Source organism: Pongo pygmaeus, chromosome 1 (assembly GCF_028885625.2).
Source record: "Pongo pygmaeus isolate AG05252 chromosome 1, NHGRI_mPonPyg2-v2.0_pri, whole genome shotgun sequence".
In the NCBI taxonomy this organism is placed as follows: Eukaryota; Metazoa; Chordata; class Mammalia; order Primates; family Hominidae; genus Pongo; species Pongo pygmaeus.
In genome coordinates, this window is record NC_072373.2 from 23,706,416 (window position 1) to 23,733,710 (window position 27,295).

The window sequence follows — 27,295 nt, forward strand, 5'->3', positions numbered from 1 at the left end:
TCAAATTCTACCACATTGTCATTTGAGTTTTAAATTAGAGAAAAAATACACATCCACGCTTGCGGATGCACAGGCTCTCCCAGGACACAAGAGTAAAACACAGCTGCCTCTGGCCGGCACAGGGGCGAGGAGCTGCTTCTCACTATATTCCCTTCTGTGCTTTTTCTGTTTTAAATATTTGATTTTTTTTTTTTTTTTTTGAGACGGAGTCTTGCTCTGTTGCCCAGGCTGGAGTGCAGTGGCGCGATCTCGGCTCACTGCAAGCTCTGCCTCCTGGGTTCACGCCATTCTCCTACCTCAGCTTCCCAAGTAGCTGGGACTACAGGCGCCCACCACCACGCCTGGCTAACTTTTTGTATTTTTAGTAGAGACGGGGTTTCACTGTGTTAGCCAGGATGATCTCAATCTCCTGACCTCGTGATCCACCCGCCTCAGCCTCCCAAAGTGCTGGGATGACAGGCGTGAGCCCCCGCGCCTGGACTAAATATTTGAATTTTAAAAATTTAGACTTTTTAAAAATAGAGACAGAGTCACGCTAAGTTGCCGAGGCTGGCCTCAAATCCCTGGCTTCTTCCTGCCTCAGCCTCCCAAAGTGTTGGGATTATTATAGGCATGAGCCACCAAGCCTGGTCAAGACAAATTTTTCTTTTCTTTTTTTTTTTTTTGAGATGGAGTTTCGCTCTTGTTGCCCAGGCTGGGGTGCAATGGCACAATCTCAGCTCAGTGCAACCTCTGTCTCCCTGGTTCAAGCGATTCTCCTGCCTCAGCATCCTGAGTAGCTGGGACTACAGGCATGCACCATCACGCCCGGCTAATTTTTGTATTTTTAGTAGAGACGGGGTTTCACCATGTTGGCCAGGTTGGTCTTGAACTCTGGCTGTCAGGTGATCTGCCCGCCTTGGCCTCCCAAAGTGCTGAGATTACAGGCGTGAGCCACTGCACCCAGCAAGACATTTTTAAAAAGCCCATAGCTCATAGTTTGCCTCATGGGTCCCTGTTTCCCTTTGTGGGAGGAAATACTGTTCTGACTTTCCCTATAGGTCCGTGGCATCTATAAGACGCTCCATGACAGGGCTGCTGGGTTAGCATCCCAGAGCTGAGGAGAGCTCAGGATGGCCGTGCTGGGCTTGGAGGGGAGGAGGGGAGGGGGTGGGGTATTGGGTGCCAGGGCCAAGGGTAAAGGAAAAAGGGACAGGCAGGCGGAGACCTGGTGCTTCAGGCAGTTCCCTTCTCCCTGGATGTGATGGGGTTGGGCCTACCCAGAGGTCTCTGATGCCCTTGTAAGCTCTCAGACTCTGAGGACAGTGCCTGGTTGCCTGTGGTGGGAGGCCCAAGATGTGGGATAGATCTGGAAGCTCAGCATAGAATGAGGAGGGAAGTGGCAGGGACAGGGAGGCTGAACGGCGAGGCCAGTGTGGATGAGGACAGAACACTGGGGTGGGGGTTGGAGGCTGGGCTGTGAGCAGCCAGGAGTGCAGGGGTCAGTGCAGCGACAGAGACAGAGACAGTGCACTGTGAGAGAGAAGAGGGAGGAGGACTTGGACCAACCCCAGCCTGGGGAACCAGGACAAGATTCAGGGGGATATTGAAGGTTTGCTGGGCCCACAGACCAGAGGCTGCCGGTTCAGCCCTATTGGGGATGGGCAGAGAATGCAGGAACCCAGGCCCAGCGGAGGGACTCCAAACCGCAAGGACCAAGGCCAAGAACAGGCCTCCAGCCCCGGGCAGGGTGCCAGAACCACACATGGGTAAATCCACGATTAATTCAATGCTGGAAACTGGCTCCTTTGGAGCCGTTGTACGTGAGGGAGCTTTTGTACCGTAAACACCCAATGTCAGCTGGGTGTGGTGGCTCACGCCTGGAATCCCAATACTTCGGGAGGCCAAGATGGGAGAATTGCTTGAGCCCAGGAGTTTGCGATCAGCCTGGGTGACATGGTGAAACCTTGTCTCTACTAAAAATGTAAAAAAAAAAAAAAAAAAAGGCCGGGCACGGTGGCTCACACCTGTAATCCCAGCACTTTGGGAGGCTGAGGCAGGTACAAGGTCAGGCGATCAAGACCCTCCTGCCTAACACGGTGAAACCCCGTCTCTACTAAAAATACAAAAAATTAGCTGGGCGTGGTGGCGGGCGCCTATAGTCCCAGCTACTCAGGAGGCTGAGGCAGGAGAATGGCGTGAACCCGGGAGGCGGAGCTTGCAGTGAGCCGAGATTGCGCCACTGCACTCCAGCCTGGGTGACAGAGCAAGACTCCGTCTCAAGAAAAAAAAAAAAAAAGCCTAGTGTGGTGGTGCATACCTGTGGTCCCAGCTACTTGGGAGGCTGAGGTGGGAGGATCACTTGAGCTCAGGAGGTTGAGGCTGCAGTGAACTGTGATTACACCACTGCACTCCAGCCTGGGTGACAGAGTGAGACCCTGTCTCTAAAAAAAACCCAGTCTCATGAGGAACCCTGAAAGGGTCCAGTGGGGTAAGGCTGGCAGCTGCCAGGATGGAAAGGGCCCTTTACTGCCTCCTGCCTCTGGGCCTTTGAACATGCTATTCCCCTTTCTTGGACCACCTTCCCCACACACCTGGCAAAGTCCCACTCATTTCAGCTTAGATGCCACCTCCTCCAGGAAGCCTTCCCTCACATTCAAAGGAAGATTGTGGGGCTCATGAAGCTCCCAGAGCCTCCTCCTTCAGAACACCGCCACTACGTGCTGTAATTGCCCCTGAAGAGCCTATGAGCTGTGAAGGAGGGACCCTGTCCTCTCTATGTGTCCCCAGCCCCAGCAGAATGCCTGGGTACAGCTGGCGCCCTGTCAATTTCTGCTGGATGGGCACTGAAGAGCTGGGACAACACAGGGATCCAAGTCAAACTCAAGGAAGCCAGGCAATTTCGTGCCAGGAGTCGAAACAGGAACCTATGGTAATTGCATACAGCAGTTTGGCTGGGATTAAGTGGCTTGGATCCTCTTGTTAGGCTCATAACAGAAGATATCAAAATCCTGTAAAGAATACAGCAACACTCAAGAGGAGTCCAAATTTGATCCAAGAAATCATTCCAGATATTTTGTGTGTGTGTGCATGTTCTTGGCTGAGCTCCAGGAAGGGCTCTAGCTCCAGGACACACACCACTGGGATTTGACTTAGCTTTTCTCTGGCTCATTCTCCCTCAGGCCTGGCCTGCTTGCATCAGAACAAGGATGTTTGCTGCCCTGGCACCTCTAAGTCGAGGTTTCCATCCATCCTTCCTTTCTCCCTTTTTTTTTTTTGAGATGGAGTCTTGCTCTGTCGCCAGGCTGGAGTGTAGTGGCGTGATCTCAGATCACTGCAACCTCCGCCTCCCTGGTTCAAGCAATTCTTTTGCCTCAGCCTCCCGAGTAGCTGGGACTACAGGCACATGCCACCACGCCCAGCTAATTTTTGTATTTTTAGTAGAGACGGGGTTTTACCATGTTGGCCAGGATGGTCTCGATCTCTTGACCTTGGGATCCACCCACCTCGGCCTCCCACAGTGCTAGGATTACAGGCGTGAGCCACCGCGCCCGGCTCTCCCTCTTTCTTTTTTTTAAGACAGAGTCTCGCTCTGTCGCCCAGGCTGGAGTGCAGTGGTGTGATCTCGGCTCATGGCAAGCTCCGCCTCCCGGTTCACGCCATTCTCCTGCCTCAGCCTCCCAAGTAGCTGGGACTACAGGCGCCCACCACCACACCTGGCTAATTTTTTGTATTTTTAGTAGAGACAGGGTTTCACCGTGTTAGCTAGGATGGTCTCAATCTCCTGACCTCGTGATCCACCTGCCTCAGCCTCCCAAAGTGCTGGGATTACAGGCGTGCGCCACCGTGCCCGGCCTCTCTCTCTTTTTTTAAGAGATCTGTCTTGATCTGTCACCCGGTGCAGTGGTGTCCTCATAGCTCACTGCAGCCTTGAATTCCTGGGCTCAAGCAATCCTCCTGCCTCAGCCTCCTGAGTAGCGGGGACTACAGGTGCATGCCACCACACCCAGTTAACACTGTATAATTTCAATTTCCTTTTTTTAGGAACTTTAGTTTATCTGACTGACCAACATGTCTTTCATATACATTAAGTAATTCCTAGAATTTTAACAAATTCAAATCTTCACTGTTCCTTGAAAAGGCCAAATTATCTTAAACATTACAAATAAGATTCCTAACATGTACAATTTCCTCAATATAAAAAATTAACAAGCTGGGCACAGTGGTGCTCGCCTATAGTACCAGCTATTCAGGAGGCCTGAGGTGAGAGGACTGCTTGAGCCCAGGAGTTCGAGGCTGTGGTGAGCCATGATCACGCCTGTGAATAGCCGCTGCGCTCCAGCCTGAGCAACACAGCAAGACCTTGTCTCTGAAAAAGATTAATTGTATGGCAACCCACAGAGTGGGAGAAAACATTTGCAAATATCATATAAGAGATTTTATTCAGAATATATAGAGAACTCCTAAACCCTAACACCCCAAAAATGGACAAAAGACATGTACAGACATTTCTTCAGAGAAATTACAAAGAATCCAATAAGTACCACATAAAAAATGCTCAACATCAGTAATCATTAGGAAAATGCAACTCAAAACCACAGTGTGATACCATTTCATACCCATTAGGATGACCATTACTGAAAAAAAGAAAGGAAAAAAATATTGGCAAGGATTTGGAGAAATCGGGATTCTGAGGCATTGTTGGGTGGGAAAGTAAAATGATGCAGCTGCTGCGGAACACAGTATGGCGGTTCCTCAGAAAATTAAACACAGAATTACCGTATGATCCAGCAAGTTCACTTCTGGGTATAGATCCAAAAGAATTGAGAGCAGAGTCTTTTCTTTTTTTGAGATGGAGCCCAGGCTGGAGTGCAGTAGTGTGATCTTGGCTCACTGCAACCTCCACCTCCTGGCTTCAAGCAATTCTCTGCTTCAGCCTCCAGAGTAGCTGGGATTACAGGTGCCTGCCACCACACCTGGCTATTTTTTGTATTTCTAGTAGAGATGGGGTTTCACCATCTTGGCCAGGCTGGTCTTGAACTCTTGACCTCGTGATCCACCTGCCTCAGCCTCCCAAAGTGCTGGGATTACAGGTGTGAGCCACCCCACCTGGCCTGGGTCTAAATCTCATCTCCATCCTTCCTCTCAAAGATTGCCACATCATTGGACTGGATGGTGCATTTCTTTGCTTTTAAAATTGCATGTATGTGTTCCTGCCTAGCTCTAAAGATGGACAGATTTGTTGTGACTGCAATATGTTTGCATTTAGTAAGGTTACAACTTATAAGTACATCTCAGTGACCTATAATTGGGTTCTGAATCTCTCCAACTTTATCTGACTCTAAGTCACACTGTGGAAGAAGGCTGTTCTCATGACATACATCCCTCTCTGGCTGGCATTTTGCAAACATACCTTCAATCTTAGTCTTGAAGTGAGGGTATCTGTTGAGAATCTCCACCTGCTTCTTCCAGTCAAATCCATTCCTCCAGTAGGAGATGACTTTCTTCAGGTAGTTGGAGTTGAAGCCATAGTGGAAGCAGCTGTCCTCCAAAGGTGGGGTGAAACGGAACTTATCGATCCTCTGGTGTAAGTCCTGGAGCAAAATGCAGGACCCCAAGTTGAGAGGGATGGGTAGGACAGAGCACAAGAACAAAGTCTGTTTCCAGAAAACACAGCAAACCCTGCAGCCACAAGACACTGCACTCTGGTAGTGGCAAGGCAGTTTCCCACATCACTGGCTACTCCCAAAGCGGATGTGTTCTTCACTTCTTCCTTCTTCACTGTAGGCTTCGCATTTCTTTTTTCTTTCTTTTTTTGAGATAGGGTCTCACTCTGTTGCCTAGGCTGGAGGGCAGTGGCGTGATCTCAACCCACTGCAACCCCCACCTCCCAGGTTCAAGCGAGTCGTGCCTCAGCTCCCAGAGTAGCTGGGATTACAGGTGTGAGCCACCACGTCCGGCTAATTTTTTGTATTTTTAGTAGAGATGGGGTTTCACGATGTTGGCCAGGCTGGTCTTGAACTTCTGACCTCAAGTGATCTGCCGCCTCGGCCTCCTAAAGTGCTGGGATTACGGGCGTGAGCTACCATGCCCAGCCTATCCTTATTTATCTTTAAGTCTACTTTTCCTTGTGCACATTCCTTTTCTCATTCACTGGGCTGTATGCTGTTGGACGGAAGGGGCTCTCTGTTCCCCCAAGCACTCACTGGGCCTGCACACAGTAGGTGCTCAAAACCCATGGAATGAAAGAAAGGATTGGCAGGGCCATGCCAGGCCTGTCTACCGTCCTGTCCCCCACTCAAGCCTTGCTCCTCCCCGAGAATGCAGTCTCAGGTCACCCCACGTGCCCAGTCACCTCCTTCCTGACTGTATCCCTGCACGGAGGAGGAGCAGCGGCTTCAGGATTAGATTGGACTTCAAATCCTTCCGCATGTTAGCTAGGCCGCCTTGAACGAGTTGCTTTATGCCCCTGAGCTTCAGCTTCTGCATCTGCAGTTTGGGAACAACAGTCCTCACCCCGCGGGATCACCGCAGGGATTGAATGTGACCAGGAATGGCTGACACTCAGCCGGTGCCTAACCAGCAGCATCCCTGCCTTCTCAGTGCTTCCTGGGTCTCTGACGGGAACCTGCTCACTTTCTCCCACAACCTCACTCCCAAGGCTTCAGGCAGGGCATAGAGGAGGTGATGACGGCTGCTTTCTGTGACCTTTGATGCAGGTACCTGGGTCTGCTGGCACCCCATCTCCTGCCTGAGCACTGCTGGGCCTTGGGTAGGGAAAGGAGAAGAGACCAAGTGGGAGGGCTGGGCATCCCTCTCCAAAGCAACCTGCACCTGCCCAGCAGAGGAAAAGCAGACTGAAACACACTCCCAAGTAGGATGGACCATTCCCAAGCCCCCGTCCCCTCTCGCATCTGGTCTAAGACCCAACCCCTGTCTTCGAGACACCACCCTCTCCACTGCCCAGCCCGGCCTGGCCCAAGGTGCCTTACGTGGATCTCCTCATCTGATGTTTCCACCTTGAAAGGGCGGATGCTGTCGTCCTCCCTGGCTGCGGACCTCGTGCCCGGCCCCCACCACCCATCTTCAAGTGGCAAAGTTTCTTCTTTGTCCCAGGAGATGAACCAGTAGATGGCAAAGCCCAGCACTGAAGTGAGGAGGATTTCTAGCCACATGGCTCCTGCAAGATGAGGGGAAGCTATCAACAACGGAGCCCGCCCAGCCTGGCCCTGACAGCCCAGAGACTCCGATCCCCAGCAGGCTCTTTCCTGCTGCGCTCCAACGCTGTCCCTGATTTTATTTACACTTGACCTAATATAAATATATTTTATATATATACACACACTATATACATATTATATATAGTATAAATATTATATATATATGATATAGAAAACTGGAAAAACAACAGACAATGAGACAAAATCACCCACAATCCTACAAAGCTTTGAAAACTGTTCATCATCCTGGGAAAATAGGAACCTGGGTTGACTTCTGCACAGCCCTGGGTAGGGGGTTTTGGGAGCTACATTTCTGAGGCCTCTTGTTTTTTTTTTTTTTGAGATGGAGTCTCACTCTGTCACCAGGCTGGAGTGCAGTGGCACAATCTCGGCTCACTGCAACCTCTGCCTCCCAGGTTCACACCATTCTCCTGCCTCAGCCTCCTGAGTAGCTGGGACTACAGGCGTACACCACCACACCCAGCTAATTTTTGTATTTTTAGTAGAGATGGGGTTTCACCATGTTGGCCAGGATAGTCTCGATCTCTTGACCTCGTGATCTGCCCGCCTCGGCCTCCCAAAGTGCTGGGATTATAGGCATGAGCCACCGGGCCCGACAGCCTCATGTTTTTTGCATGTCTGAGAAGGCTTCTGTCCACATCCTCTAGGCTCCCTCCCCCAGGGGAGAGGAGCACCTTTCCTGAGTGGTGGCCCACAGCCCCTGCTCTGTCCCTCTTGGAGAGGGGCTTATCCTCAGGGCAGACAGGGGGTAATGGGGAGGCCCAAGTGGTGGGAGAGTAAGTTCAGTTTGGGGTTGGGGGACACTGCTAGGAAGCCCAGCCATGGCCACACAGCTTAGCTGTGTGTGTAAGAGCTTTATTGAAACATAATTCATATACCACACAATTCGCCCATTTAAAGTGAACCCTCCAATGGTTTTTAGGATATTCACAGACATGTGCAGCCATAGCCACAGTCAACTGTAGAACATTTTCATCAGCACAGAGAAACTCCATACCCTTCAGCTCTCGCTCCTCTACTGCTCCCCACGTTAGGTCCTAAGCAGCCTCTAATCTACTTTGTGTCCATAGCGTTGCCTGTTACATTTCACATCAACTCAGTTGTCTGTTAATCCCCATTTGTCTGACTCCTGTGTCTTTTTTGATCAGAAGAGGAAGAAACCGTAGTCTTGGCAAAGCACTATCAGGCAGATACCAGCCCAGCATTGTTATCTAGCTCCTCATCTTCCTCATTCCTAGAGAAGTAACCCACAGACTGTTCTTGTTCAGAGTAATCTGCATGAATATGCGGGCCGTCCTTATGCCTGCATCAGAGGAGGTTCTCTGGATGCAGTGCAGTTAGGACCCAGACGGAGGAGAAAGCATCAAGTTTTGACAAGGCCCCTGCAGACCACGCCCCAGCAGCGCCCCTGACTCTGTCTTGGAAACCCAAGGCAGGAGGTGGTCCCTGCTGGGAACCCCACCACTTGCGTGTCCTCCATTGGCTACACGTCAGATGTTTGGGACTCTGCTAGGGGGTTGCAGAGGCCCTGGAGTTTGCTCCTGTCAAGAGCTGCCCCTCTAAACCTAGAATTGGGCTACTGGGGGTCGTTCTAAGAAATACTTGTCCACAGTGGTCCAGCGATAGAGCTCCAAACAGAAATCCACCCAGGGCGATGGCTCTCGCCTTATTCCTGCAGTTCTGTAGGAAATCTAATCAGGAAAATCAGCTTGGCACCCCCCACCTCCCCGTTTCTATGTGATCCCAGTGAACTCCCAGCTTCCCACCCTCAGGCCCTAGAGTCATCTCCAATTCTTCCCCCACAGCCCATCACCAAGTCCTCATGCCATCAGATTCAGCCCCTTGTGTGCCTCGCCCCCTCCCCTGGACCAGAGCCCTTATCACCCCACATGTGATTATGGAGACAGCTTTCAAGAGAGGAAACCCACAACCTCTTCTCTCATAGTCACCAGCATACTTCTTAGAACCGACTGCAGCCTTCGTCCTGGGAATCATGCCCAGGTGTCCACCCTTGAACTTCCAATCTATCTCCCTCTCTGGATTGTGAAACTCTAAAGTGCCTCAAGGTCTCACTGTGATCAACATTTACTCAGTCTACCATGTGCCAGGGGGCAGGCCTTCGCTATCCCTGCTGGAGACATGTGGGACACATTGATGCATCTTCCATCTCCAGCCAAGCCAGGCCATTGCTTTCCTTTTTTTTTTTTTTTGAGACAGAGTCTCAAAGAGTGCAGTGGTGCGATCTCGGCTCACTGCAACTTCTGTCCCTGGGTTCAAAAGATTTTCCTGCCTTAGACTCCTGAGTAGCTGTGATTACAGGTGCATACCACCACCTCCTGCTAATTTCTGTATTTTTAGTAGAGACGGGGTTTCACCATGTTGGCCAGGCTGGTGTCAAACTCCTGACCTCCAGTGATCCGCCCACCTCGGCTTCCCAAAGTGATGGGATTACAGGCACGAGCTGCCGTGCCTGGCCCTGTGGCTTTCACCTTTCAATCCCAAGCAGCAACAGTGCCTGGGCCCCAAGGACCCTCTGTCAGCTGATCAGATGGGCAGCTGGGACCACACTCCCACAATAAAAACAAGGCAGGGAATAGCTGGAAATGAGTTCCTCTTATTTAAGGAATTCAGAAAAGAAAAAACATGCATCAGCTTCTTTCATTTCCAGAAAGACGTTATGTCTCTGCCAGGAAATCCTGCCCTTTAACAAGATGGAGAAATGTCAGCTACAAGCCCCTGCGGTATTGAAAGCAGGACTAGGGGTTAGGGACTGGGAGACACACAGGAGCGTGTGGGAGGCAGCAGAAGGCAGAGAGCAGAGCTTCCCCCAGCAACAGGAGCAGCTGAACACACTTCACCGGGCAGGCAGATCCCACCACAATAAACCATAGCTTGGGAAGGCAGGGCTGTGCCCGTCCTGGGCACTGCCTTGACCCCCAGTGCCCAGCACTGGTCACTAGCCCAGCACAGCGAGGAGCTCCACCAATATTTGTGCCAACTGCCTATGCACTAGAAGGTAGTAAGACACATTTTGCATGATGTTGTCAAGGAGGCTGCGAGCATAATGAACAATAAAGAGGGATCACCCTCCCCAGTGAACTTTATAAACCACCCTCCTTACCTGTACCTCAGCACAGGGAGGAGCACCGCTGTCGCTTCCCTCTAGGATATAAATGTGCAACTTTCCCCTTTCTGAGCAGAAAGATCCCAGTGCTTTCACCTGTCCACCAGGCTCCAGGTTCTCACCCTCTGATTACTCCTTGGGAAAGAGAGCTGTGGGGCTCTGCACCTGGCGACGCTCTAAGGGCCTGTGAGAGAGGCAGGGTAGGGTGCAGGCACTGGCCCCCACTCCCCATGGCCTTTTGACAATTGCACAGTCCTGCCAAGTCAGCCAATCTCATGTGTGCACAGCGTGGTTATCTCCCCTGGACTTTGCACAGCAAACTGAACCACGTTGACCTGAGAGATACAGGGCTGAAATGATCAGTGCTCAAGTCCCATCTAAAACAAGGGAATCTGGGACAAGGGGCATTATGATGGCCCCCACCAGCACTACCAGGGGTATCACCCAGGAAGAGGAGGGCAAAGTGACAGATTCAAAGAGAATTTTAAAAACATGATCTCTTGCATTCTAATTAAGATAACAAGAATATTAGTACTTGCTTGGCTCAAGGATGGTGCCTTACAGCCACTGATCTCAGATTACAAATAGGCGCTACTGCAATGTGTTACTTTGCCACCTAGTAACAGCCCTTTATTTAATAGCAGGTAGTTAATGCACCAAAGAAAGGTGTTCTTGATTAGCCTGGTGTGACAGCAGGTGTTGACTGTGTGTGGCTGGGTTTTCAACCCCGCTGCCGCCTTGCATTCCCACGTGAACAGTCCTTCTCCTTGCTGCAGGCAATATTCACTTTCACCAGCCCAAGCCCAAGGAGCCCACCCTGGGGAGGATGGAGGGGGTCACCACAGCTCCACACCCCCCGTCTGCTTTGTCGGAGAGCTGGCCAGGCAGAGTGGCGCCCTCTTGACTGAGCCTCAAACCTTTGCTTTCCTCTTACTCCAAATAAAGCTGCCTGGCGAAGGAGCTCGGAGGCCTGATGGCAGCCTGCTGGGCGCTTGGCACTTCCTAGACCCTGGTACATGTAATCCATGGTACATGCAAATCCACCCACTAAAGAGCCACAATTCATCAAACTTGACTTTCCTTTTCACTTATTTAAGGCAAGAATCAGAGTAGGCAAGGGCCTTACCCTAAATCACACTACAGTTGTGAGGATTAGAATCTGTGGCCACAGCACTCACTCCTGGTCAGTCACTGGGTGTGTTGCACCCCACCTCCCCTTCTTGTTCCCTCTCAGCACCTGTTTGCAGCCTCGGGTCTTCAGGCCAGAAGGGACTCCTAGAGCACAGACCAGCCACGACTGCACGGGAGCCACAGACGTCTCCCAGGCCTGCATAGCTTTTCTCAAAAAATGTAATAATAAGAAACAACACCCTCCCCTTCCTGGTGGGTCAGCCAGTCCTGGGAGGGACTGCGGGGGCGGCGGGGGGGGGGTGGGGGGGGGCGCGGCGCTTAGAGTCTGACCAATGAGTCCAGGCACCCACTCTCTATCTGCCTGACCCTGCCCACACATTCTGCTGCAGCTCGAGGCAGGGAGAATTGCAGATGCCCACCTCACAGGCAGGGAGGATCTAGGGAGTGCCAGGCACCCAGCAGGCTATCCTCAGGCCTCTGGGCTCCCTCGCCAGGGCTGCGGCTTTATTTGGAGTAAGGGGAAAGCAAAGGCTCGAGGCTCAGTCAAGAGGGCACCACTCTGCCTGGCCAGATCTCTGACAAAGCATGGGAGTGTGGAGCCGTGGAGACCCCCTCTGTCCTCCCCAGGGTGGACTTCTTGGGGTTGGGCTGGTGAAAGCAAACATCGCCCAGAGTGAGAAGGACTGTTCACGCAGGAACCCAAGGTGGCAGAGGACCTGGGGTGGGCTGGGGAGGGGGTGGCACTAGGCAGATGAGAGCCCTCCCCTCCCTCTCATAGCCTCCCTCTCTCACGGCCACCCAGCACTCAAGAGGACAGAGCAGGGCTGCATCACCCCTACATCCACCGGGTGGGCCAGTTGATAAGTCACTGCCACCAGGGCATGGAAGCTGGAGAAGAACTCAGCAGCCTCGAGTCCAAACCCCTGCTCTACAGCCAGGGAAAGAGGGGGCCGAGTGACTGAGTCTGGGGAAGCTTGATGGACGACTTGGGCGATGCCATTTAAGGAGCCAGCCTGGGTTTCTCGGAGACTCCCCATCCCATGGCTCCCCCCAAAACAGCAACTCTAACGACCTTTGACTTCAGCAATGAAAACATCTTGGAGGTTACAATACGAGGGCTTTGGCCCAGTGTGGTAGCTCATGACTGTAATCCCAGCACTTTGCAGGGCCAAGGTGGTGAATCACTTGTGGCCAGGAATTCAATATCAGCCTGGGCAACATAGCAAGACCCTCATCTTAAAAAAAAAAAAAAAAGTAATAAAGGGGCTGCTTGCTTGCTTTCCTCTTTGGGTCGTTCAAATCTCGGCTCCACTGTTTACTAGTTGAGGGTCTCTGGGCAAGTTATGAAACCTCTCTAAGCTCAGTAACTGCATCTGTAAAATGGGGATAATAATGGTGAACTACTTATTATCAACATGTGTGTTCCTTCCTCTTCCCCCTAAATCCCTAATTACTGTGGAGCATCTCTGCCTTGTAACAGACCCCAGAGGAGCCCCTGTTCCTGTTATTTAGCCCACACCCCAAGGTCCCGCTGCAGCCGTGTGCACATAAACAGGCTGGACGTGAGGCAGGGCATGGCGTCAGGCACTGTGGTCTGGCAGCATCTGCTCTCCTCTCTGTGTGCCTTCACCAAGGACATGATTTGGGAGGATGACCAAAAGCACAAGGCTATGTATATCTTCGGGTATCAGCGTTTTGCAAGATACGTCCCTGGGGTAATCTCCACCCCTCTTTTCCATCTGTTCGGAGAAGGTGCATTCTCAGCATCAAGGGGCAGAATTCTGGTGGCTAAGCCTTCACCTTTCCAAGGAGAGCTATGTTTATCTCTTCCCTGTGGTCAGCTCCTGCTGATTTAGCAAACATTAGAACTTCTTCAAAACATCAAAGTTTAGGAAACGCCATGAAAAACTGAGCAGTAAAACAATACAAAATGAGAGTGCCTGCTTTATTTTGCTAGCACCTGAAATCAGAGCTTCATTGATCTGCCCCAAAAGTTCCAGAGATATATTTTATCTGATTAGAGTTTTTGTTTTGTAACGCACTTTTCCAGAATACTGACAAGTTACTGGGCTGAGTTTGTGGGGGAGGGGGTTGGAGGGGAAGCCTTTCAGAATGAAATCATTTTTTTCTCGAAGCCAAGGTACTCTTCCCAACAAAATGGTTCACTTGCCTAGTAAAGAAAATACAATTTTTGTTGCAAACCAGCATGATTTTTTTTTAAAACGTGACTGGAAGATAAGTGGTCATTTAGCTACAAGATACTGAGCTCAGAGGGGAACTTGATGAACAGTTGGCTCCTACTGTAAGAAATGGGATTGCAGACATTTTAATTCCAACTCTACACTGAAGTCAAATTTTGGGCATGCATTTGTGAAACTTGGAAGAAAATCTCACTAAGTTCAAGGTGAAGAAGTTAGATGAGCAATCAATGGTCTTTACCCTTCAAAGATGGACTAAATGTAAACTGCTAGAAAGCAACAAATGATACAAGTAGAGTACTTGTTAGTTTACTTGTGTTTATCTTTCTGGATCTGAGGTATAAAGGACAATTTTAAATACAGGAGAGCAAATAAAGTAGGTGCTTTGTTCTTTGGCACAGTTAAAAGGTAAATCACCTGTAATCCCAGCACTTTGGGAGGCCAATGCAGGCAGATCACTTGAGCCCAGGAGTTTGAGACCAGCCTGGGCAACATGGCAAAATCCCATCTCCACAAATAATAAAAAAAAATTAGCCGGGCATGGTGGGCATGCCTGAGGTCCCAGCTACTTGGGAGGCTGAAGTGGGAAGATTGCTTGAGCCCAGGTGGTTGAGGCTGCAGTGAGCTATGATCACTGCACTCCAGCCTGAGAGCAAGAACCTGTCTCAAAAAAAAAAAAAAAAAAAAAGAACCAAAAAATGAAAAACAGGCTGGGTATGGTGGCTCACACCTGTAATCCCAGCACTTTGGGAGGCCAAGGCGAGCGGATCACTTGAGGTCAGGAGTTTGTAACCAGCCTGGCCAACATGGTGAAACCCCGTCTCTACTAAAAACACAAAAATAAGCTGAGTGTGGTAGTGTGCACTTGTAGTCCCAGCTACTCGGGAGGCTGAGGCAGAAGAATCGCTTGAACCTGGGTAGCGGAGGTTGCAGTGAGCCGAGATTGCCCCACTACACTCCAGCCTAGGCAACAGAGCAAGACTCCATCGCAAAAAAAAAAAAAAAAAAAAAAAAGTAGATCAGTTTAATAATTTAATGGAACTTAATATTTCTGTTACACTGGGGTAAAAATAAAAGTTTGCTTTTTAAAAATTCTCTTAAGTGATGTCACTAAGTCAAGTTTTAAAACATACAATTCATTTTAAGATTGATATTTAAAGTTCAAATGAACTCTTTTTTTGTTATTTGAATGTGGTTTTTAAAGTGCCAAGAAGTTATTTGTTCTTTAAAGTAAATAAGAGATTTGGATTGGCGCCTTGGAAAATCAAGTATAAACATGTTTTTGGACCAGAGGTTGCTTCAGAAACACTGAGTGTAACTACGGGCTGGGTACTGTGCAGGCACTGGGACTAACACACAACCCTGTAACTGTAGGAGCTCACACTTTAGCAGGGCAGACTAACGGATAACAGATAAACACCCTTCCAGTTATAGATACATACTATATGCACACAGATGGAAGAGAAGTGTGCACAAGCAGAAGTGGTTAGGTTTTGCCACAGAGTTTTCACAGAGAAGGGGTCATTGAGCAGGGTTTTTAAGTATGAATAGGAGTTTACCAGCTGAAAAATAATGGTGGAATGGGAATAATCCAGGCAGAAAGAAGAGCATGTGGGATGGAATGGGATGGAAGTGAGGAAGCGCATGGCATGAATGAAAAAACGCAAGAGTCTCATAGGGTGTTTTCGGGTAAGAGTTGATGATTCCACATTTCAGAGTGTAGTTGTCTCATTTATTACTATACTATCTCTTTTATAAATTGCTACTTCATCATGAGCTGACCCAGGAGTTTTAACTTAGAAATTGTGTTTACAATTCAGATTACCCTTCTATAAATTACATGCTGAAAAGAGTGAGCTAAGAAAATATACTTGGGGACGGGTGCAGTGGCTCATGCTTGTAATCCTAGCACTTTGGAGGCCAAGGTGGGCAGATCACCTGAGGTCAGGAGTTCAAGACCAGCCTGGCCAACATGGTGAAACTCCATCTCTACTAAAAATACAAAAATTAGCCGGGCATGGTGGTGCATGCCTGTAATCCCAGCTACTCAGGAGGCTGAGGCAGGGAGAATTGCTCGAACCCAGGAGGCAGAGGTTGCAGTGAGCCAAGATCACACCACTGCACTCCAGCCTGGGGAACACAGCAAGACTCTGTCTCAAAAAAAAAAGAAAGAAAGAAAGAAAGAAAACATACTTGGGAATGTGAGGATTTTGTGGTTGAGTGAAGAAAGGTGGCCCGGACAGGAGATTACTCAGAACTCAACGGTTCACCGCAGCTGTCCTTGATGAGCTGGTGGCTGTGGCAAACACGCCATCAGATTGGGATGTTGAGGCAGACTGCTAGCAATATTCTCTCCTTCTTCCTTAGCAAAGGATTTTTAATTTTAGTTGCAGAAAACCAGCCAAACACTTGACATTTCTTGGCCCCCCTCGCAGCTAAGTATGACAGAGTGATTAAGTGCGGACAAAGAGTTATAAATGTATTAGAGCAGAGCCACCTGGGGCCCAGATAGTACCTTGTGTCAAAATTTTCTCCAGTGCATCTGAAATCGCACTGTGATCCTGTCCCCCTAAACTTTGTCTTCTCTTGGTGTTCCCTCCCTCAGTAACTGACATTACCCGCCCTGCTACTGCCAAGCCAAAAACCCAGGCAATGTCCTTGAAATCCCTCTCCTTCACTCCGCCACAGATATCAGTAAGTTCTGGCAGCTGAACTTCCAAAGTACATCTCAAATCCATCTCCAACCTAGCCCAGGTTCCTGTGGCTCTGCCCAGTCCACTCACATCTGCTCTACCCCTTCCAACACAATGGCCACTCTGAAACCACAGCAGTCTTTCTAAAACAATTTTTGTTCTTTAGATGGAGTCTCTCTCTGTTGCCAGGCTGGAGTGCAGTGGCGCGATCTTGGCTCACGGCAACCTCCGCCCTGATTCAAGCAAGTCTCCTGCCTCAGCCTCCTGAGTAGCTGGGACTACAGGCGCGTGCCACCATGCCCAGATAATTTTTGTATTTTTAGTAGAGATGGGGTTTCACCATGTTGGCCAGGATGGTCTCAATCTCCTGACCTTGTGATCCGCCCGCCTCTGCCTCCCAAAGTGCTGGGATTACAGGCGTGAGCCACCACACAAACCTTTTTTTTTTTTTTTTTTAATGGAGACAGGTTCTCACTATATTGCCCAGGCTGGTCTCAAACTCCTGGGCTCAAGTGATCCTCCTGCTTTAGCCTCCCAAATAGCTGGATTACAGGCACGAGCCAGGCCAGAGTGATCTTTTGGAAATGCAAATGTGATCACGTATATCCCATCCCCTGCGAAACCCTTAAAGAGCCTCCCATTGTCCTTGGGTTAAGGTGGCCTTCAAGGCCTGTGTGATCTGACCACTCCCCTAGCCCCTCAGAGTGCTACTGGTATCAATATTATGGAGAAACAGTTTACTTGAAAACTAAGTGAGAGTTTTAGGGCTGGGATCTCACGCTGCCCCCCTGATCTTTCAGTTTTGTGCTCATCTTGCTGTCCTACTGTGGGGCTTTCTTTATGAAGGCGAATCCCTCTGTTGAAAAGCTATTCCCTCCCCTTCCCACCTCCCTAACTTCTAGCCACCTTTCAGATTTCAGACTGACTGTCCCTCCTCTGGGTAGCCTCTCCTGACCTATCCCAGCAAGGCACATTTCTCAGTCCTAGCCTTTGTCGAGCTCACATTTGTCAGGGTGATTATGTGACTGACAGCTGGACAGAAGCTCCTGTAGGCCACTGACCATGTCTGCTTTGCCTCCCATCTGGACTCCCAGTGCCTGGCATTCCAGTAGATGCTTAATTATTTGTTGAATGAATGAATGAATGAATTTAAAAATTCTTTGAATGAGAGCACAGAAAATTAATCAGAACTTTTGAACAAGAAGAGCTGAATTCCCCTTGAGGAATAATAAATATAACCTACTTAGCCTAGTTGGTAGAGACAGACCATAAGGTGCAGGAAGAGGGCTGAGTAGGTGGCGTGAGGCACTATAACGCCCCCGACCCCAAAGAAGACTGGAGAACCAGTATCCTAGGCACACTGCAAATATCCGGGTTTTGGGTCTAAAAAGATGGGGTCAGACTCAGATCCGGCCACACAAAGTAAAGGGCAGGTTTACCGCCTGCCCAAAGACTCTCCTCCCCCAACCCAGGCAAGCAGTCAGAACCTCACTGTAAGAAAGTGCTCCTAAAATCGCAGTAAAGTGCTAGCCGGCCATGACTCAGCACTTGCCATGTGCCCGGCCTTGGCTAAGTGCATTGCAGGGCAGAATGCCCAAGTGTTTTTCCAGAACAAAGGCCGTGAGGTGGACCCAGCCCTGCGACAGTTGGGCAGGCCTGGCTCTGACTGCGTGTTTCTCTAATAGTGACTGAGACTCACAGCAGCGTGAAAACCCAGTGCTTCTCCTGGGGGAAGTCTGCCACTTTGGGGAGGAAAGTGTGGGGGCAGAGAGGGTAAGGGAAAAACTATGGCATGACCTGCCCCTCAGATGCCAGGCCAGAGAGATAGGCGGGCTTGGAGGGTCTGCTGCTTCTGCACGCCTGGTCCCAAGCCTGCCCGCATCCTGCCCTCCCCAGCACCCCAGGCTCATCACTCCTCCCTGGGGCAAGGCGAAGGGAACATCCAGTGGAAAGGGAGAAACAGATGGCTTCCCTCCCATTCCTGGCCTGCCTGCCTGCCAAGCGGACGCAGGATGGGAGCCTGGGAGCGTTCCTGCCGTGAACTCCCTGTCAGCAGCTGCCCAAGCCTCGGGGCTCCCAGGGGCTGCCCAAAAGCCATCCTGAAGCTCCCAGCCCCACTCCCTTGGCTGGCCCAAGGGTGATGGAGGCAAACCCTGGGGGAACTCCCAGCTTCTTCACCCTCAGCCATTGTCCCTGAACCCCAGGGACCCCCAGAGACTCAGGATGGAAGAGGCCGGATGCAGGCGAGCTGGGATTGTGCACCAGGCCAATGGCCGTGTTTATCTCTGTGTAAGAGCCGGAGCCAAGCCCTGGGAAAACAGCTTAGAGCCAGAAACCAAGGGAAAGGAAAAATGTAGTTTACAAGCAGGAAAAAAAAAAGTGGGGGGAGAGCAAAAGAGCGGTAAAAAGTGTCGGGAGGGAGCCTTCTTGGGGGCAGGAGTGCTGTTCTGAGGCCTGAGGGACGGGCAAATCGCCGTCTGTGTGGGAGGGAATTCCCTCCGCCTCCATGCTATCTACATATCTGGAGAGATAGAAAGAAAACAATTTGGGATTGGCACTGGGATGCCAATATTGTTGAGGGAGCCCCGAGCCAGCCCACGGGCAGTTAGGCCCTCACTGCCTGCTTTGCCGCCTGGCCGTGCTGCCTGCCAGCCATGTAGCCTCAGGTCAGTGACTCCACTTCTCCAGGCCTCCGTGGCCCCATCTGCTGTGGAGGGTCTAGAGAGGGGAAGGGGAAGGCCACGCGGGTGGGCTGGCCAGATCCTGTGCACCTTCGGAGAGGGGACGGCTACTTCCACACTCTTTAAAGGCAACACAAACTTTAAGTTACAGAACTCAAGAAGACCGAGAGACGCCCCACATGCTGCAGGGCTCGTGAGCTCTTGGCCTGGAGTTTCATTTGAGGTCCCATTCCATCTCACATTCTGCCAATTAAAATTAGAGCTGTTGAGTTTCTTCCATTGGTTCTAAATTACCAGAGAAAAAACTCAAGTAGAACCCAGTTCACCACGTATAAGGAAAAAGAATTGCCCTCCATGCAATTTCAGTCCTTGACATTCTCTTTTTTTATTTTTTTATCTTTTAAAATTTAAAAAAAATTAGAATAACTTTTTTTTTCTTTTAATTTTAAAGACAGAGCCTTGCTTTATTGCCCAGGCTGGAGTGCAATGGCGCAATCTCAGCTCACTGCAGCCTCCACCTCCCAGATTCAAGCAATTCTCATGCCTCAGGCTCCTGAGTAGCTGGGATTACAGGCGCCCGCCACCACCATGCCTGGCTGATTTTTTTTAGTAGAAAAGGGGTTTTGCCATATTGGCCAGGCTGGTCTCAAACCCCTGTTCTCAAGCGATCCACCTGCCTTGGCCTCCCAAAGTGCCGGGATTACAGGCATGAGCCACCGTGCCAGGCCAGTCCTTGGCATTCTCTATTTGAGTGGAGAGAGGCTCCTATTCCAGGGGATAATAGAAGTAGATCATATAACACACTTACTGGAGTTCCTTCCCACCATTAACCACACTCTGCACCTCCCCCTTCTCCCCAAGGTGTCTTTTCCTCAACAATATGCTCCACGATCTGGAAGCTTCCTCACAGTGTGTAACAGGAGAGCACTGAAAGCCAGGCCTCATGGAGGAACCTGAGCCTGCCGTCTCATCTAGCAGAGCAGCGAGAGGACTAGGGGTGCTTCCTGTAGGGCAGCCCGAGGACCAGGGTCCGAGTTGTGGGTTGTTTTGTCGTGGTGAGGGTTAGTTTGTTTGTGGCAATGCTTACGTTGCAAAAAGGAGTTTAAAAGTCCCAAAAGGCTAAAAATATTTATGGGGTTCAATCAACAGTCCTGAAGGCAACTCTGAAATTAAGATGTTCCATCTTGACCGGGTGCCGTGGCTCACGCCTGTAATCCCAATACTTTGGGAGGCTGAGGCAGGTGGATCGCTTGATCCCAGGAGTTCAAGACCAGCCTGGGCAACATAGTGAAACCCTGTCTCTACCCAAAAAAAAAAAAAAGAAAAGAAAATTAGCCGGGCATGGTGGTGCACACCTGTAATCCCAGCTACTTGGGAGGCTGAGGATGGCTTGAGCCTGGTGGGGCGGAGTTTGCAGACAGCTGAGATGGTGCCACTGCACTCCAGCCTGGATGACAGAGCCAGACCCTGTCTCAAAAAAAAAAACGATGTCCTGACAGGGTATCACTGTGACCCTGATAGCAGCCTTCCTGGTAGGGTCTGGAAGTCCTACCTCAGTGAGGCACACACGGAACCAGAAGAGGGCAGGGTTGCTTCTTCCACCTGGTGGCTGTGCCCCGACCTGGTGGCTATGTTTGCTGGGCCCACTGCTATTTCCCCACAGGGACAACTTGGCAGCAAGCAGGTCCTGCCACAGCCAGAAAAACTGGAACGTGGGAAAGTATATTCATTTCCCCCAAAGAGCTGGTAAGAGAGTCAGGCTTTTCATATCGTATCACTGCAGGATATACTCATACCTAGAAAGATGGCCTTGGGGCTTGGCACTGGGACCAATGTATTCCTCTTACTTTCCCAAAGTCTCTCCGAAATTAGCCAAGTCTCACCAGTTCTAGCAGAAAGAGGGATACAAATTTGTAGGACCGGAAAGCCACCCCTCAATGTGGCCAGTGTCTCTCATTCCACAGGGAAAGCAAATTCCCAGGCTGGGTTGCCAGAGGACAAGCTGAGGTGGTGGCCTTTGGTGAGGGCTGGAGGGCCAATGGCTGCCTGCTCCTGGCCTCTCACAGCACGGCTCCCTGACCCTTCATGGAGGCACTGAGACCTCCTGCTCCCGGTCACCAGCCTCCCACAGCCTTCGAGAGTCACAGTCCAGGCTGCTCCTGGACTCAAGCCAGCCACGCGGACCCATGGCAGAGACACTCAGAACACGGCCTAGACTCCAGGATGTGTCTGGGCACCCCCAACCGCTGTGAGGAAGGCTAGAGAAGCCCTGAGCTGTGACACTGGGGTGGGAAGACTTAAACACACCATCTCCCATACTACAACCATCTTAAGAAGAGGTAGTTTTTCTTTTTAAAAATTATTTGAGACAGGGTCTCGCTATGTTGCCCAGGGTGGTCTTGAACTCCTGGGCTCAAGAAATCCTCCTGCCTCAGCTTCCCAAAGTGCTGGGATTACAGGTGTGCTCCACCACTCCCAGCTAATTTATTCTTTATAGAGACGAGGTCTCACTTTGTTGCCCAGGCTGGTCTCAAAACTCCTGGGCTCAAGTGATCCACCCACCTCAGCTTCCCAAAATGCTGGGATTACAGGTGTGCGCCATCTTGCCCAGCCAGTTTTTCTGTTTTAAAGACAATTAAAAATGAAGCTCAGATATGTGAAGTAGTTAATCCAGCTCCTAAGTACCAAAAAGACATTCAAATTCAGTCAGTCTATTCATCAAACTTCCCAAATGCTAAAGGCAGCAAAAACTCCTGCTCCTGACCTAGGAACAAGGCCTGTGACCCTAGTTTGTGGAGTAGCTGGAGAATTTTCCAGAAGTCTCTTTAACTCCTCAGAGGAAAGAACACTTTTCCCTCTTATGCAAGCTTGCTCAGGCCTTGGACAGCCTAATGGGTGTGGCTGTGCGGGGGCTGGACCATGCACTAAACCACACCCACCCACCAGGCAACAGACGGACAGACACGGACAGCAGGGCCAGTGGGCATGAGGACTCCACGCCAGGTCTCTGAACCCATCTCCTGGAATGCCATAGGTCAGGCTGTGACAGTCAAATGGCTGCTTTCTGCTGAGAAAGGATGAACTATGACTTCCCCTGGGAAAGTAAATAAACCTTGACAATAGGGGAGGCTGCTCAGTGTGAGCTTGGTTTGCACAATTGTGTGTTCAGTTATATAACGGAGGATTGGATTGCGCAGTTTTCTCCTTGGCGAGAGGAAGCTCTTCCTGGAGTGCCCACCAGCTCCTCCCTCCTCAGGAGAGGGGTGTGGCTGGATCCTTGGCAACGCTTTGGTCCCCTAACGGGGAAACTGCCAGGGTGCTTTCTCCCTCCTGCAACCCCCACCTTATCCCACAGCCCCTTGGAGACTCTGCTCCTAAGCCACTAGGTCTGGGTCAAGAACCACACACAGGCAGCCCAGGGGGCCAGCTGGGCTGGGCAGTGACTCCTCCTGCCTTGACTCAGGGCCCTTGAACTCTTAAGATTTTGCCTCCCCTACCCTGTGGCCAGGGCCTTCACTCTAGTTGAAGTGTCTTCACTGGACCCAGCACAGGCTACAGGGCCCACTGAGTCCCTTCAAAACTTACTGTTTTCCTCCTACACATTCCTTTCCTGAAATCCCTTCGGACTTAGCCACAGAATCATCACATAGCAGAGCTGCAAGAAGGCCTGCAGATCGCTGAGCCTAACCTCATTTTACAGATGAGGTCCAGAGAGGGAACACGTTAATGGCAGAGCTGGGACATGAGCCAAGTCTTTTTTCCAGCCCAATCCTCTTCCCACATCACTGTATTACCTCTCAAAGGAATGAATTGCTATTGATGGGATTTATGGCCCCAGCAGAGGTGGGTTTTGAGTATGAGATCCTAGAGGCCCCTCGAATCACTACCTGTCTACTCCATCTGTGCCCACTCTGTCCCCGAGTGGGTGGGCTTCGAGCTACTTCTTCAGCAGGGGTGACCAGCTCATGCTTGGCCCTCCCTTATTTGGTACGCCCAGCTGTGATCCATGTGGTTGAACCTCCTGGCGTAAGAACCGAGAAATGAATCTCGGTAGCCCCTGCTTTCACATGTCTGGGCCTGGGCCAAGATACCAGAACGGGAATCAAGGTGTCAGGTGAGCAATCACCAAGCCTGGGTATCAGGTCGACAGGAGGGGCACTGTGCATTGGTGAACCTGGGCTCCCTGAAAATACCAATTATGCTTAAGACATCAGGCAGGAACCAGGACACCCCAGGAGGAGCCTGAACAGAGTCACTCCACCTTCTGCAGTGGTCAAGATGCCCTTTCTGCAAAGGTCCCTCTGCCCACAGAGCCCTCATTCAGGGCTTCCTGAAGATGTTCCCAGCCGCGTAAGTCCATGCCAGCTAGTGTGCTTCAGGCACAGCTGAGAGGCAGGAGGCATCACGCAGAGAGCATGTGGCTTGTCACAGATGGTGCTGAGGTTCACCCTGGCTGCCTTGCTGAGCAGTTATTTTCTGTGGAAGGTCCTTCCTTTGCTGGAATTGGGAAGAAGGCCGCAGAAAGCTCAGGAGTCCCCTCACTTACAGACTGAGCTAGTTCAGTTTATCCAGTAGATCACTCACCAGCTTGACCCACACTCTGCAAACACAAAAATCAGGCCATCCAAGCCGGGCACACTCCTGCCCCCAGCTTTTGCACCTCCACCCCAGGCAGCAGCTTGGTTGCTCCCTAACTCTTCGGGTCTATGCCAGTGCCACCCTTCAGTGAGGCCTTCCCTTTCCACCTGGCACTCCTCTCCCCTCTTTAAAGTTTTATTTATCTCCATAGCACACATCATCTTCTAACATACTTTATAGTTTACAAATGTATTTTATTATCCCTCTGCCCCTAGAACTGCAAATCCCACAAGGGCATGCTCCCCGCTGTGCCCCAGTTCCACAGTGAGCAGGTCCTAAGTAGTGCCCACGCTTCCTCAGGGCCTCCTAGGTGTGGAAATTTGGGAAAGAAAAACTGCTTGCAGAACACTCCCAGAGTTTTTGCTGCTAAGTCAGACCAAGTGGGGCCAGTGAAAGGCCCCCTAACATCCCCCAAACCCAGATCCCTGAAGGAGGCAACTGTTACACCAGAAAACAATGTTACTTTCTGGAGAAGTGTGGCTTCCTGAAAATGTTTATTTTAAATTATGCTGGATGCAGAGGAGGCTGCACAGTGGTACCGAAACAGGCACCAACCCCAAGGTCCTCAACAATTTTCCACCAACAGCTCATCAATCCCAGCAAAGGGCTGTCCTGGAAGCTGGTCTGCCAAGTGCATGGGTCCTCCTCACCTCCCACCTCCAGCCACAAGCTGAGCCCTCACAGAGCTTCCAGGACAACGAGTGTTGCCTGTGGGGGCGGAGCCAGGCTTTGCGGAACCTGAAGTTTAAACAATGGGAGGTGGAGAATGCAGGGGGCATTCAACTTTAAGAAAAAAAAATCGAAATTAGGATTACAACATTGCTAGGCACCCCTCCTCCAAGGTCTCGGGAGCCGCCAAGGCAAGGAAGGAGCCATGAGCTCAGAGAAAACCGACACCTGCCAGGGAGGGAGGCAGGCGGCGACTCAGTCTCCGCGGCGCTTTTGCTCAAGTTGACCACATTCCCTGGCTTCGTCTACAAGGTGAACTCCCTGGCAAGTTTCCTGTTCTGCAAGCGGAGACCAGAGCGAGGGGGTGCGGGGCGGCGGCTGCGGCGGCAGATGGAGATGAAAGCGCGTTTCAACTAAAAGGTGTGATCAGTGTTCCGACTTCGGTGACAAATGAGTGCATTTCACCGCGCAGCGAGCCTCGGCCCTGGAAGCAGAGCTCGCCCAGGCCAGGGGACGCGGTGCGCTCCCGGGGTCGCGAGCCTCCCTCCCTGCGGCGTCCGCCCGCGGTCTGGGACACGGAATTCCCTGCGAGAAGTCCGCGGCCACCTGCAGGCTCCTTCCCCCAGTAGGCGGCACGCGCAGTCTCTTGGCGGGGCAGGAACTGGGGGCGGACCAACTACAAGTCCCTCTGCACCCCTGCGGGCCAACCGCAGCCCCGAACCCTTGGCACCCCGGCCCGCCGCCCACCCCGGCGGCCCAGCCCGCGCGGAGCCCGAAACGCGTCTGCGTTCGGGGAGTGCGGGCCCGGCCGGCGCGGGAGCTTACGGTCTCGGCTCGCAGGCTCCGGCGGCGGCAGGCGCGCGATCTCTCCGGCTCCCTGGCTCTCCTCGGCTAGTTTTCAGCCGCCCCTGCGCAGTCTCCGCCCAAGCCCGGCCTCCGAGCGGGGCGTTCCCCGGCCTGGAGGACCCGGGTTCCGTCCCTCCCCTCCGGTTACCTGAGCGATCCGGGAAAGTCTCTAGGCCTGCCCAAGGCTCCACCTCTGCTGGGGATAAAACGGGCTACTTAAAGGGCGGTCCGCGGCACCGCAGCCAGAAATGGAGAGAAGCGTTTAGCAGCTCGTACAGCAGTTTGATCCTTTAACTTCGTCAGCTGAATCTAAAAACAAAAATCCAAACTTGCATGATGTGTGTCTTTTTTTTTTTTTTTTTTTGGAGACAGAGTCTCACTGTATCACCCAGGCTGGAGTGCAGTGGTGCGATCTCGGCTCACTGCAGCCTCCAGAATAGCCGGAACTACAGGCTGCGCCACCACACCTGGCTAATTTTTTGTTTTGTAGATACGGGGGTCTCACTTTGTTGCCTAGGCTGATCTTTAACTCCTGGGCTCAAGCGATGCACCTACCTCCGCCTCCCAAAGTGTTGAGATTATGGGCGTCAGCCACTGCACCTGGCGGTGTATGTCTTTTTAATTTCATCTTTCTAGCAATTCATTCTTAGTATATTTAACAAACATATTGGTCCGTGACATGCTGGGAAATCTAAAAACAAATTAGTGTCTTTAAACAGAGAATGTGAGAAGCAATGGTCTGAAGCACTCTTGGGGGTCTTCATGGTGAGGACCAGTATAGGATGCTGAGTTCAATGACAGGGGAGCAACCTCTTAGTGAATCACCTCCCGCTTTGGAGGGAGCTCAGGGCCCAGGCAGGTGGTTGCTGGGGCTCTTTTAGCTTCCCGGAGAGCGTTGATCCCCAGCCCCTCATCGTTAGAAAGCCTGCCCTATCGCCTCTGCCATCACCCCTCCTTAGTTCCTCCCTTCACCTGCTCAGAGGTGCAGTTCTTTCAACCACCAGCATCCTCACGATCTCGGTTGACAGACTACAGCTAGGAGGCCACATGCAGGGCCTGTGGCTGGAGTTTTAAGCTTCTGAGTGTCACCTTGCACACTTCAGGCTAAGGTTCACCACCACCCACCTTCCCTTGGCCTCCAACCTTTCTGCTCACCCTGGCCCAAGAATTCTGGCCAGCAGACGCACTCACCTCACTCCCACCTCCAAACTTTTGCTCTTGCAGTACTGCCGGACAGGGTGCCCTCCTCCATCCACATACAGAGTCCTCTTGTTCTTTAATTCTACACCCTCCTATAAAAGCTTTCTCTTGCACCTGCAGTCTCTGACATCTCTGTATTCCTTTCAGAACCTGCAGTCTGGGAGAGTTCTTTCCCCTCCCCTCCAAATAGTTCACACAGAAGCTCTGCCTCTGGCCACTTCACCAGGGGACCCGAATTCGTTACTCTTAAAACTGCAGTGATGGTGAAACAGGTAGGAGTCAGGACTTAATGCCAGAGGTGGGGCTTGGACACCAGATTGAGGACCAAATTGAGGACTAGCTAAAACAGGGACTGGGTGGAAGCTGAGCATAAGATATGCCCACCAGTGTGTCATGTCAGTTTACCAGGGCACGCCCCCGGAGTTATCACCCACCTTCCATGGCAATGACCCAAGGCCCCAAAAGTTACTACCCTTTTCCTAGAAATGTCTGCATGAACTGCCCCTTAATCTGCATGTAACGAAAAGTGGGTATCAACATGACTGCAGAATTGCCCAGAGCTGCTGCTCTCAGCACACTGCCTGTGGGGCAGCCCTGCACTGCAGGAGCAGGCCCCCTCTGCTGCTGCTGGACACAGCCACCTCCATAAAAGTTGCTGTCTCACACCACGGGCTCTCTCTTGAATTCTTTCCTGGACAAAGCTAAAAACCCTGCTGGGCTGAGACCCAATCTGGGGTCTCACCTGCCCTGCATCAAAACCCTTCTAAAATTAGATATTGGTGATGGTTACATCACCACAACTCTGTAAATATACCAAAACCCGTGAAATTTTACACTCTTAAAGAGTGAGTTTTATGGGTATGTGAATTATGTCTCAATAAAGTTGTTATTTTAT

At 51.1% G+C, this 27,295-nt stretch overlaps 2 protein-coding genes across 9 annotated transcripts in view; both read right to left on the reverse strand.

The window, feature by feature from the left end:
* Window positions 1–25,277, reverse strand: part of EPHX1 (epoxide hydrolase 1) — a 34,544-nt gene extending 9,267 nt beyond the window's left edge. The window contains exons 1-3 of one of the 4 annotated variants that reach the window (XM_054502069.1): window positions 25,180–25,277; window positions 6,972–7,159; window positions 5,393–5,573 (exon numbers count right to left, since the gene is read on the reverse strand). In XM_054502069.1, the coding sequence (XP_054358044.1) occupies window positions 5,393–5,573; window positions 6,972–7,154 (364 nt within the window). In that variant the 5' untranslated portion in view covers window positions 7,155–7,159; window positions 25,180–25,277. Of the gene's footprint in view, window positions 1–5,392; window positions 5,574–6,971; window positions 7,160–10,341; window positions 10,675–11,470; window positions 11,697–25,179 lie in introns of those variants that run through there. The other 3 variants (XM_054502085.1, XM_054502094.1, XM_054502076.1) reach the window with 3 other exon arrangements.
* The window catches only part of LOC129044281 (epoxide hydrolase 1-like), a 32,822-nt gene continuing 29,687 nt past the window's right edge, over window positions 24,161–27,295 (reverse strand). For 3 of the 5 annotated variants that reach the window (XM_054502128.2, XM_054502116.2, XM_063671542.1), the window contains one exon: window positions 24,161–25,509. In XM_054502128.2, coding sequence (XP_054358103.1) covers window positions 25,500–25,509 — 10 coding nt within the window. In that variant the 3' untranslated portion in view covers window positions 24,161–25,499. The remainder of the gene's footprint in view (window positions 25,510–27,295) is intronic. The other 2 variants (XM_054502121.2, XM_063671587.1) reach the window with 2 other exon arrangements.